The sequence below is a fragment of the Aplidium turbinatum genome, chromosome 13 (assembly GCF_918807975.1).
Source record: "Aplidium turbinatum chromosome 13, kaAplTurb1.1, whole genome shotgun sequence".
NCBI classification, from domain to species: Eukaryota; Metazoa; Chordata; class Ascidiacea; order Aplousobranchia; family Polyclinidae; genus Aplidium; species Aplidium turbinatum.
Window position 1 is genome coordinate 16,517,363 of NC_137484.1, and position 11,216 is coordinate 16,528,578.

At 36.0% G+C, this 11,216-nt stretch overlaps 1 protein-coding gene across 1 annotated transcript; it reads right to left on the reverse strand.

The window, feature by feature from the left end:
• On the reverse strand, positions 1-2,717 carry LOC145782271 (guanosine-3',5'-bis(diphosphate) 3'-pyrophosphohydrolase MESH1-like). Its single transcript, XM_082594060.1, has 4 exons — positions 2,595-2,717; positions 1,852-1,987; positions 1,219-1,379; positions 1-553 (listed from the first exon to the last, which is right to left on the reverse strand). Exons 1-4 carry the CDS (start codon positions 2,701-2,703, stop codon positions 426-428), a joined length of 534 nt encoding a protein of 177 aa, XP_082450186.1. The 5' UTR covers positions 2,704-2,717; the 3' UTR covers positions 1-425.
• Positions 2,718-11,216: the final 8,499 nt, after the last annotated feature.

The window sequence follows — 11,216 nt, forward strand, 5'->3', positions numbered from 1 at the left end:
ATCAAAACGCAACACCCCAATTGGCAATAATTTGTACGAAGTACGGGTATCCGTATAATTCCGCCAAACATGGACACAGCGAGAAAAATCATGTTATTTCATTGAATCAACATCTGCATATAATGAATCACTGTAAAAAAGGTCGGTACACTTTTCATACAGTTAACCGCATTCGTCTGGAATAAGAATATAAAACCACCAATTGGAATGTTCTTGTGGCACATTGCCTTAAAAATGGTGATATGCAAATGGATCAAGCGCACACCCCGACAGCCGAACCATCATCGCTTGGTCGCGCGCTTAACTAATGAAGCTACATGCCTTTGAGCGTTGAGAGAAATGCATTTCTATGGTGGGTACTGGGTACGCTATAAAGCTATATAAATAACACACAGAAGGATTTAGGACAAGTTAAACATTTTTTGTTAAGAAATATTTCTTTCTTGGAATAGTTTACTTAAACTAGATTCCAGAGATTCATTTGTTCCTTTCAAACCATCAACGACTTGGGAAGCCCATTGAAAATACTCGTGTACACGCTGATCTGACCAACCTGCAAGGGTTTATAGATGAATTTCAACATCACACAAACCATGATTGAGAGACATGTTTTAGCTGGCAAACTGTAGGAAGTTATGGCCGATATTTGTCGTAAACAGGCCGACCTGTCGGCTGTTGTGAGGATGCCTGCAGCTGCGACACCTATCGAAATTATGTGGCTGTTTCTTCTGCAAAGCACTTTATGACATTTTTGAAAGTGAAAGAGAAGATTGTTTTTCCTATCTTCCCTCCCACTTAATTGAAACTTTCTTCCACCGAGTGAAACATGAATACGACCATATAGGTCGTTGTGGAATTGTGGATGACAAACAAACATGACGCAACACGTCTTGAGAAAAAACAATCAGCAAGAGCACACGGTTCAAATGACAAATAGTCGTGTATGTCAGTGCCACAACAACTTAATGAAATATTATTGATACAGTAGATTTCGGCTATGACAACATTTCGCTATGAAGTGGCATCTGTCGCAAAGTCCACTTTTTAAATTATATACATGTAGAATTTGACTATTGTGAAACTTTTTCAAAGGCCCCTTCAGATGTCCCTGTAGGCCAGTTCTATTGAATTCAAAAAAATTAAATTTATTTCGTTTCACTAGCTTTATTGTAGTTTAAATATTATTCAATCCAATTACTGTATATATAATAAGCAGACCTTCTGGTGTACATCGATTCAAATCCCTCAAATTGTAAAGCTTGTCAGCCAATTTCACTAGTTTCGCTTCTTGACTTTTATGTGGAGCATTCACAACTTGAAGCCGTTTTCTTTCTTGCTTTGGTAAACTTTTATCATCAGTTACTTCAGCTACAATAGAACTGCAAATAAAAGTGAAAATGGTCGCTCAGCATAGCCTACGCCTAGAGTGCATTGGTGTAATAAGACATATGCATCACACGTTCCTTTCAGAATAGATCAATAAATAATGTACCGGTAGGCCTATTTTATTTCCTGTAGTCTTCGCGTGATGTAATTTACTACATTACTACCCAAAATTGTTTTTTCTATAATTATGTAGATTGAGAACCAAATTTAGGGGCCTTTTTAAAAGTCTTGTGGTATGATTAGATGTGAAAATCACATTCACCAACTCAGACCTACACTTTATCAAGAACACAAAAAAACGCGGTTTCATCCTGTATTACAATATATACCATTACTTGGAAAACAAAAAGCAGTGCTTATAGCAATTGTTACAAGCTGTGACTGCTAACAATAACATGTTAGTTCCAAATCTTGTACCGGTGCACTAAGAACAATTATGCACAGAGTTAATTTCTATTATATTACCTAACAGTTTTGCCAAAGATTTCTTCAATCTCTAGCAGTGTTGTATCTGTGTCTTCAACAGTATCATGCAAAATTGCAGCTTGCAGGACAACAAGATCAGATATTCCAGCTTCTGTACTTAATATTTGAGCAACTCCTGGAAAGTTTTGATTATTCAATGGATATAATCAAAAAATCATAAACAATTAGCCATTTTTCAGCAAAGCACATTGTGTTGTGTGGTCACCTTACAAATACATAACATTACACAATAAATTTAGATTCTTTTATTTGGTTTAACACTACAGCATGTATACAATCATAGATACGTATAATCGTATATATACACCTTTTATAAATAAAAACATTGAATGGGGTGCTGGGCTGGTATTAGGATGGCAGGGTCAACAACAAAAACAATCAAATAGAAGCAATAAAAAAAATTACAAGAAGCAATAGTTTGGTTAATATGATTATAATGGCATTTGCATAAATTGTGGATAAAGGTATTTTTAAATCAATAGGTATCTAATTTAAAGCTCAATTAAACAATGTGAAAAGTAGTCTACTACAAAATGGCACCAAATTTCATTCCAGATTAATATGCAGCATTATAGGGGCAATCTGAGTAAAAGGTAACTCCATTAATGAAAGGTATAGTAAACTTTTTTTATGATGGTTATGTATAAAATGAAATTACATCTGTAATAGGCCTACATCATTTGACTATTAAAATCAACACACAAAACAAGCAATATGCTTACCAACTGGATGGTTTATATAAGGAGTCTTCTCTGCATCTTTTCGTCGTTGATCTTTATGCTTTTTGGCAGCAAAGTCAACAGTTGACAAAAAAATTTGTAAATCTATCATACTTTCTACTTTAAACCGACTAAAAACAATAGTTTAGATGTAAAAAAAACAATTCATGAAATTGCTCAATTTAACTCTCCAACGGTTATTGGGGGCAAATCTGACTGCAAGGGAAGGATATCAATGATAACTTTTTGGATTCTTAAATTTTGTACAGCACCTCCAGCAATTCTATAACCATTGTATTTCAAGGAAAATAACAAATATCTTTTGATCCGACGTTCCCGTGTGTTTGTTGTGAGTTTGAAAAATAGACTCAAAACTGCAATTGCAGGCCTCTAAGCTCGAGTGGTCATTAAATGGCTTCCGAAACTACCGCGCCTGTAGGCAATGTTTGTTTGCCGGCTTCCACAAGCCAACACTTCTCCACTCTGTTGATATTTGAAACTTTTTTCTCCGCTTGTGTTTGCTTATGAAACTTTTTTCTCTTAATACACAACCTTTTCATAAACAAAGCAAAGTCTTTTACACACCGATGAGAAATATCGCTGGTAAAGTTTTACAAAAAGGCTAAGCGTCGACCACTCGACCTATCTATTTGGAAAGCCGTACACTTAAATACAACTGCAAATATGTTTCATAAATTTGTTTGAGTTACCTAGGAATAAACGCAAAAGCATGAAATTAATGGATTTTAAACACACGAATTTCAGGGATATATATCTAAAGAAGATATAGATATCCCTGACAAATTTTTAACAGATCTTTTTTTGGCTTTGGTAGGTAGGTAGTACTAGTAGTGGTAGGATTTTTTAAATGCAGTTCTGGTAGGTCATGCTTGGTTGCCAGAAAAATAAAGGAGTTTAAAGGCCTGAATTGGAATTAAATTTGACCCCACAGAGAATGGTTGCTAAATACTGGTATCCGTGAAGGTTTTAGTTCCTTAATTTTGTTAGTGAGGGGGTTCAGCGTTGTCCTTTGGGGCTTCTAAATGATCTACTGTCTTCACTGCATAACTAAAAGTGGGTCAAACGTTACAATGGATTTTTTTTTGTAATCATTGTTTGGGGTCTAATTTAGTTTTAATTAAGTGGGCTAATTTTAGCCCACTGTATTTTTCACACAAATGACAAGACTTGCCAGTATTTTATGATTTAATTGTTGGCAAGGATTCTAAGACGAACCACCTTCAAAGCATCTACAAAATACCAATATCTGGTCTTTAAAATTGTAAAAGTTGCATTGTGGTAAACGTTTAACTCTTAGCTATCAAGCAATAAGCACCTAAGTTCATCTGAAGAAATCTTACTCTTAGCTATAAGATTGCAATTTTTGCAGCTTGTGAAAGCAAAAGATCTCTAAACTCCAGCAAAGAGCATTGGTAGTTGCCTAACAAGCCTGTGAATGAACCGGTTACATGCTATATATAAGTCTTTTTCTTGTGTGCCACACAATTACTTGAGTAGCCTACCTGTTCTGTTGCACAACGAACAGGACTACAGGTGGGCCAAAAGCTTTCAAAAGATCAGAGTAAGAGGACAGTCAATGGCTAATCAGCTAACTCTGCTTTAAACACAAATTATAAAAAATGGGTCTCAGATCAACTTGACGTCAGAAGTAGTTTATTTCTAATCATTAAAACAAAATAATCCTTGCCATAACATAGGTGCAAACATGAAAATGTGTTTTAAACTGGAATGATTCATTAAGTTGAATCCATTGAACCACTTGTGGATGGATGACGTGATTGACGTATAGTCGTATATATATGCATTTAGAAAGTTGGCAAAAAGACAGGTGCCGTTTATATACACAAAACTTTCAGCATTTTTTTATCTTAATATTGGCAACATTATTATGTTGTGTACTGGGGAAATTACCAAACTGAAAAAAACATTCAGAAACAAAAATACAATAAAATTTTCTCTGAAATTAATCCCATTTAGCAGGCTAAGAGAGGTAAAAAAATTGTCTGCAAGTGGTAAACACAGTTACAGCACTATTTCGGGGGCTTTGTAAGTTGCACTTGAACATCTACATTTTGTTTTGCAAGAGAGTAACTTTTTCTTAATCTTAAGGCCACAGAGTTGTTAATCATAAACTGTTACAGTCATTACAGATGATTGTAGATAGACTACGCCTAAGATATATACCTGGTTTTATATTGACCAATACTACCATTATAGACCCTGTCACTTTCCACTCCTATAATAACAGAAAATGTAAATTGACAAACGAAAAATCAGGCAAATGGCCAGACGCTTCCTTTGAAACATTACTGTCATATCTTGACTGGTTATTACAGCTTGTTTGCCGGTTTGTAGCGCCCTGCGTTTCACCTTAGGTGTTTTCAACTTTCCTTAGGTTTGTTACTGTCATGAAATTGTCGTTCTTTTGCATATATGTAACGTTACCCAGTAATTCAAGTAATTTTGTAGTTGTGCTTCAGGATCTTGAAGCGCCATTAGGAATTTGCGTGCCTCAAGAAATCGGGTCTGCTACTATTTGGTGAGTCCGATTCAGTGAGTCCGATTCGGTGAGTCTGATTCGGTGAGTTCCTAACCTCTAACCCTAACTCCTAACCCCTAACCCTAAAACGGCAATGATAATTAGGCCACGGTATCCAATAATTAAAAAAAAAAATTGAAAAAATCCCCCGTTAAGGGATCGGACTCACCGAATCGGGCCATTCCGCAAGAAATCGCATGCCAATAAGCTGAAGCATTCTTGCAACCGGCAGTTTCAATCACATATGCGTAGTTTTTCGTCTCTTTAACGTTTTAGCCTACAGATGCTTAATTTCTCAGCGACTATGCATATCGCGTTCTGGACTTCAATTCAACAGAGAGAGAATTTTATTTTTGGTGTAGGGAGTATGTCAGAGTATGCTATAATTTTGGTGCAGCTCACTATAATATGATTTTGGTACAGTAGTGATATTACTTCTGGCTCCGTCAGTCAACGTTCAGTGTGCAGTTTCCTGGGTTGGACGTATGATTTGAATTATGTTCTGTTGTGGAAAGACGATTGCAATCTTTTAACTTATGTGGTGACAATAAAATCATACATGTAGTAAAGTACACACCTCGTTCTCGGATCATTTCTGCCACATTTTTGTGCCCGAAATGTCGCTGTAGACTAGAATTACAGCTAGGTATGAGTGGATAAGTTAAGTTACCTGCTGTCCGCTACAGGTTCATGAATTTTTCCAAAGAAAAAGTGTGGAAACTTCTAAGTATATCTGCCAACTACAGAATATATAGCCTACCAGTTTCAAGTCAGAAGCAGCTTGCATTTAAAACTATGGTGGGACAAGCAATATAAGTCGGCAAATTAGTACATCATTCATATGGAAATTTACAAATACAAAACCGTTTCTCAAGTCCCAAGCGGTGCTGTCACAAATGCAAACTTAAAATTCCCAAAATCTATGTTCACAATTGCACCAAAAGTCCCTGAACCTGCAAAATGTAAAAAGAACTTGGTGTGGTGATGCGGCAATAAGTCTACTGATTTTAAGGTTAGAAATCCTTAATCACATCATGCATAAAACTTGCTAAAGACAACTAGAAATGCTCCAGTTCTATAATCTCAACTGTTACCCCATTATATTCCAGGATTCACTGCATAACAGTCCCTATTGTTGAGTAAAAGTTGAGGTGGATGGATTGCCGTTGTTCTTAAAGGTGCACAACATTAAAAGAATTTTAGCATATTTCAGCACAAACTACACTACATTCAAGTACTGCAGCAAGTGAACCAAGGAAAGAAATTCCCTAAATTGCAGGAAAAAAAAATTTATGTTTAAAATCCACCATAATATATTACCAAATCATTTTGAAAACATGTTCACAAAATCTAAAGACATTCACAAGTATTCAACCAGAAGTGCTAAGAAAGAGTCTATATATATTCAGCAAATAAATTCCAATTCTGAGAAAAAATGCATTAAATATGCTGGAGCAACCTTGTGGAATAATATCCCAAAGCAAATCACAATGTTGTCGTTTTCTTCTTTCAAAAAGGAATATAAAAAACAACTCATTTCAAATTACTAAAGCTGATTTTTGGCATTGATAAACTGTCCTAGGCTACTAGTTACTGACCCATTTAAGTGTCATTTTGTGATTATATTGTTGCTTTAGGCTACTGTTGTTGATAACTTTTTTTTTTCCTTTTTTGTTGTTGTTGTTGTTTTTCTTTGTGTTTGTTTGTTTTTTCTGTACTATTAATCCAATTATATATTGTATCCAGTAAAACATCCCATGTGGGGGCACCTTGATTTAGATAACCGCGTGGTTTTTTCGGTGCCTCCATGGTGTAGTTTCCATATAAAAAAAGCTATTTGTTATATCTCCTGATGTGTACTTTGAAAATGAATGTGGAGCTATGCCGAAAATAAACTTGATTGATTGCACATTTCCCTAATTTTGTTCCTAAGTAGAAGTGAAATTCCCAATCTAGGGACAAATTTCCTATTTTTACCATCATTTTTTATTATTTCTTTTGCTGCATCCCGTCTGTTGTGGTATTTAGATCGCTATGGTGCTATTTTATTCGTATTGTGTATAATTGTACCGTACTATTCTCGCAATAAACAAAACAAAAGTTTTTCGACTTGCCCAAGACGGTGATTTCGGAAGAATGGGGAATCCCCTTTACACATATTTGTCAAAAAAACTAAACATTACAAAATTTTAAACAAGGACTCAGAGTTCAGATCAGTTTGGCAAAGTTTTTTTTTTGTTTTTGGTTACAAGAGTAGGTGCTCACTGCCTACCTACAATCCCTCCTCGGTCTGCCTCAATCATACTTGCAATTGTTTCTTGTTGTTTTTTGATTTATTGAGTTAGCGAGTTGGGATAAAAACCTGATTTTGTATAAACTTATAATGGCTTTAACAACGATAACTTAAATCCGAAATCCGTGGTACACATTGGCATTTCTCTAGCTTGGTATTTCGATAATAATAATAATGTTATGGTTTTATTTATTGTCGCTCTACAACAGCTAAGGTCTTTTAGCGACAGGGCTCATTTTTAATTTGTATCAGGTTTACGATGTTATCACATTATTACCCGACTTATTCTCACTGCGTTATGCAGGATAGAACACAATCGGTACCGTTTTTAAAGTCTTCGGTTTGACCCGACCTGGAATCGATCTCAGATCTACCAGCACCAGAGCCGAAGGCGAAACCACTCGGCCACTGAGCTGGTGTATTTCGATAATGAAAAGAAACTCAACACAAAAGCAAAATTGTGACCAGAAACAACGGCTCCAGGCACGCAGCAAAAAGCGACAATCAGTTGTGAAATCTCTTTGCAGCCAGGCAAGCCACATCACGCAGAACACAAAAAACAACGCAAATTCAATGTCAACAAATTTTCATCACAATTTCAATTCTAAACAAGTTTTCATCACAATTTCAATTCTAAACAAGTTTTCATCACAATTTCAATTCTAAACAAGAGGGCAATTGACCCGCCGGAACAGTTTTGTTTATCTTTATCTTGCATTGCGGGAAAGCGGACTTGAGCGCTATGCATCGGTGTACGCCTTCCGACGTGCACCTGACCCACGCTGCAGCTGACGGCAATGTCTGTTTCCGGTTGTCTACTCTACTTATGACTTAAATTTGGTATTACCCATTACTCGAAATCGATCACTGGGTAGAGGCAATTATCGTAAAGTTTCTTGCCCAGAGAAACAACAGCAAGTGCGGGTGGCTAGAGTCGAACATGCAGGCTCTCGACATAAGGCTTCATAAGATATTCTTGCTCTCTATTACTTAAGAAATTTAAAATACCAGTAGGCTATGTACCAGAAGGTATAGTCATGAAAAATATTTTTAGACGAACAAATGGTCTTTCGCTGCTCCTGACTCATCAGATTGACTTGTTTAACGCTGAGCGTACGGTACTTAAGCGAATCTCTATGAATGTAAACTGTGTCAATCACTGTTTTTTTTTAAATATTACAAAGATACACTGGCACTTTCCATAATAAAGGTCACCAAATAAGTTTCCATCCCATCAGCGTGTTTGTAATCTGCACGTCGCTACAGCACATGGAGTGTTAAAAATACGACAATTTTCTCTATAAACCAGCTGACTGCAGTCGTTGTGACCCTTGTAGCACTCAGAAAAAGAAATAATTCTTGCTTGAACCTTTGTTTAGTAATTAAGGAAAAAAAGTTATGGCAGCGGTGGGAATCGAATCCACGTCATCAAAATTGTTACCTCCCCAACTCTAAGAGACCAAACTATTATGCCAGTCTGCGTCTACTATAAATCATTCGTTTAATTAACTTCATATCAGAAAGTTTCGAAAAAGACGCTCACAATATAACGTGGTTGCTGCAGTGACCTGCAGATTATAAATACGCATCTCTTCATTATTTTACAACAGTTGTTGTTGCCAATGCATATAGGGGAGACTGGGGAGACTGGAGACTAGGCCTAATTGTGAAGTGAGCACATTGTGTACTGTTGTAGAATGTGATAACCAAATAAAGTCATTTCTCTCTCTCTCAAGTTACTTTAAACTGGAAACTGGTTTGACTATGATAATTCGTCTTAATTATTTTTCAAAACGTATCTAGGCTTCCCGGTACTCCGTTTCCTATCAAGGCTGTTTCAACTCTGTTTAATATCCCCCATTAAAACTTAAAAGCTGAGTTGAGGCCGAACGAACTCAAAAATAACCGAACTTATTAAAAAAACGGCGAAATTACGCACTCTACCATTATATTTTTATTGCTATATGTGCTTTTATTATTTCTAAATCTAAATCAAAATAGTCTTGAAAACAGACCCCACACTTCAGCATTTGTATACTGTACTAACATTACACTGCTACCTAGCGGTGACTAAGTAACCGTGACAACAGGGACCGCGTTCGCTGTCCAGCAATTTTTACGTGCAAAATGGTTTATGGTGTAACAAACTTTAAATTTATCTGTGTGTTTTACACTTGTGACCGTAATTTTTTCCGTTATCAATTGACTATGTGGTTAAGATTTGCAGTAGACATACCACGTTCTTTTTTGTACTTCATAGTATTAACACACAACTTTAAAACTCATTCTGTTTAATGGCTAAATTTATAGCCTTGGTTTGTTTACTGACATTGACAGTGTGGAGATTTCTGATTGTTGAAGTCTTGTTGCCAGGGAATTATTTCATCCATTTGGTGCCACTGAATGAAGCGCAGTGCTTACAATGCGTTGCTGAAGTGCACACCTTTAGAGTCGAACCAGCGCCACTTGATCTTGAAGCTTCTTCGTTCACGACGTCACGCAATAACCAACTGAGCTATCAGGGTGGACTATTTGAGTAACATTGGCAATTGGAGTGGAATTTAATGTCTTGGTTAATTGAGTATAGAAAAGTTTTTTCTTTCAAGTATGAGTGAGCTATATATAATACAGAACATTAATAAGATAGAGTTTCGGAGATTACGGTACCGGTAGGCTACTGATTTTTGCAGAAAATATTTTGTGGAATATTTACAGGTTAAAAGGTTTTATGCCAGTATTTGAAAACTTTTTTTCAAGAATTTAAGGATGAGCTAGCCATTTTTTTCTAATAAATGTTCTAATTTCCTCTTCTTAAAAATTGATAAAAAAATAACTGCCTGACCCTCTCATAGTAATAACCCCATTGTTAGTATATTAAGCTTTTCCCCTTCTATACTACGGTATCACATTAGTGCTTTTTAGTTTCACCAATTATAATATTTTTCCCTTAAAGAGCAAAGTTTCCTGCGTTTAGTTCAAGCCAAATAGCACAATTGTTCAGGAATAGTTCTAAATGAACTCTAGAAAAATTAGTTGTGAACACATAGCGTCTCAATAGCTTATTCGGCCCCCGATAGCTCAGTTGGTTATCGTATGACTTTTGGAGCGAAGAAGCTTCAAGATCAAGCTGCACTGGTTCGACTCTCGGGGCGTGTGCTTGAGAAACACATGTTAAGGACTGCTCTCCATTCAACGGCATTTAATGGATGGAATAATTCCTTGGCAACAAGACTTCAACAATCACAAACTTTACTCTGCCAATCTCGGTGACCGGGCCTGCGTCAGTGATTTAAAGCCTCTACAAGTATGCAAACCTGCCAGGATTAAGCTCTTCAAGAAGCTTTTCCAGTCTGAGGATTAAGATTCAATCAATCTGTATATATTCTTTTAGAGATCTTGGTATTGATCATACTGAGGATGCTGTGATGACAAAATCGATTTATGAATAAAAAGGGAAGCTGGTAAACTGTTTGTTGCATTGAGTAACAAAAGACACTTACATTATAATCTCTGAGAGGGTTACATATTATCTTTTGTTTCTATAAGAATAATCAAATAAAGGCTTTGCAACTATTTAGACTATGGGCTATATTAATTAACTCAGGTTTGATGACTTATTTTATTCATCTACAACACAATTTGAAAAAAATTGCCATTTACAGATGCTTAAAAATTTAAACTATATCATATGTATCTTTTTTGTGTGTTTTGAACATCGGTGTGCGTACATTTAGTCTATTAATATGTCAACTATTGTCATTCATGCAGATTT

Bases quoted from the DNA above. Each gene is read 5' to 3' on its own strand.
- LOC145782271 (XM_082594060.1), bottom strand. From the start codon at position 2,703: ATGATAGATTTACAAATTTTTTTGTCAACTGTTGACTTTGCTGCCAAA. The intron at 1,380-1,851 runs GTAATATAATAG...TTTTATTTGCAG, and splicing joins ATCTTTGGCAAAACTGTTAG to TTCTATTGTAGCTGAAGTAA. The intron at 554-1,218 runs GTCTGCTTATTA...AAACCCTTGCAG, and splicing joins GAATCGATGTACACCAGAAG to GTTGGTCAGATCAGCGTGTA.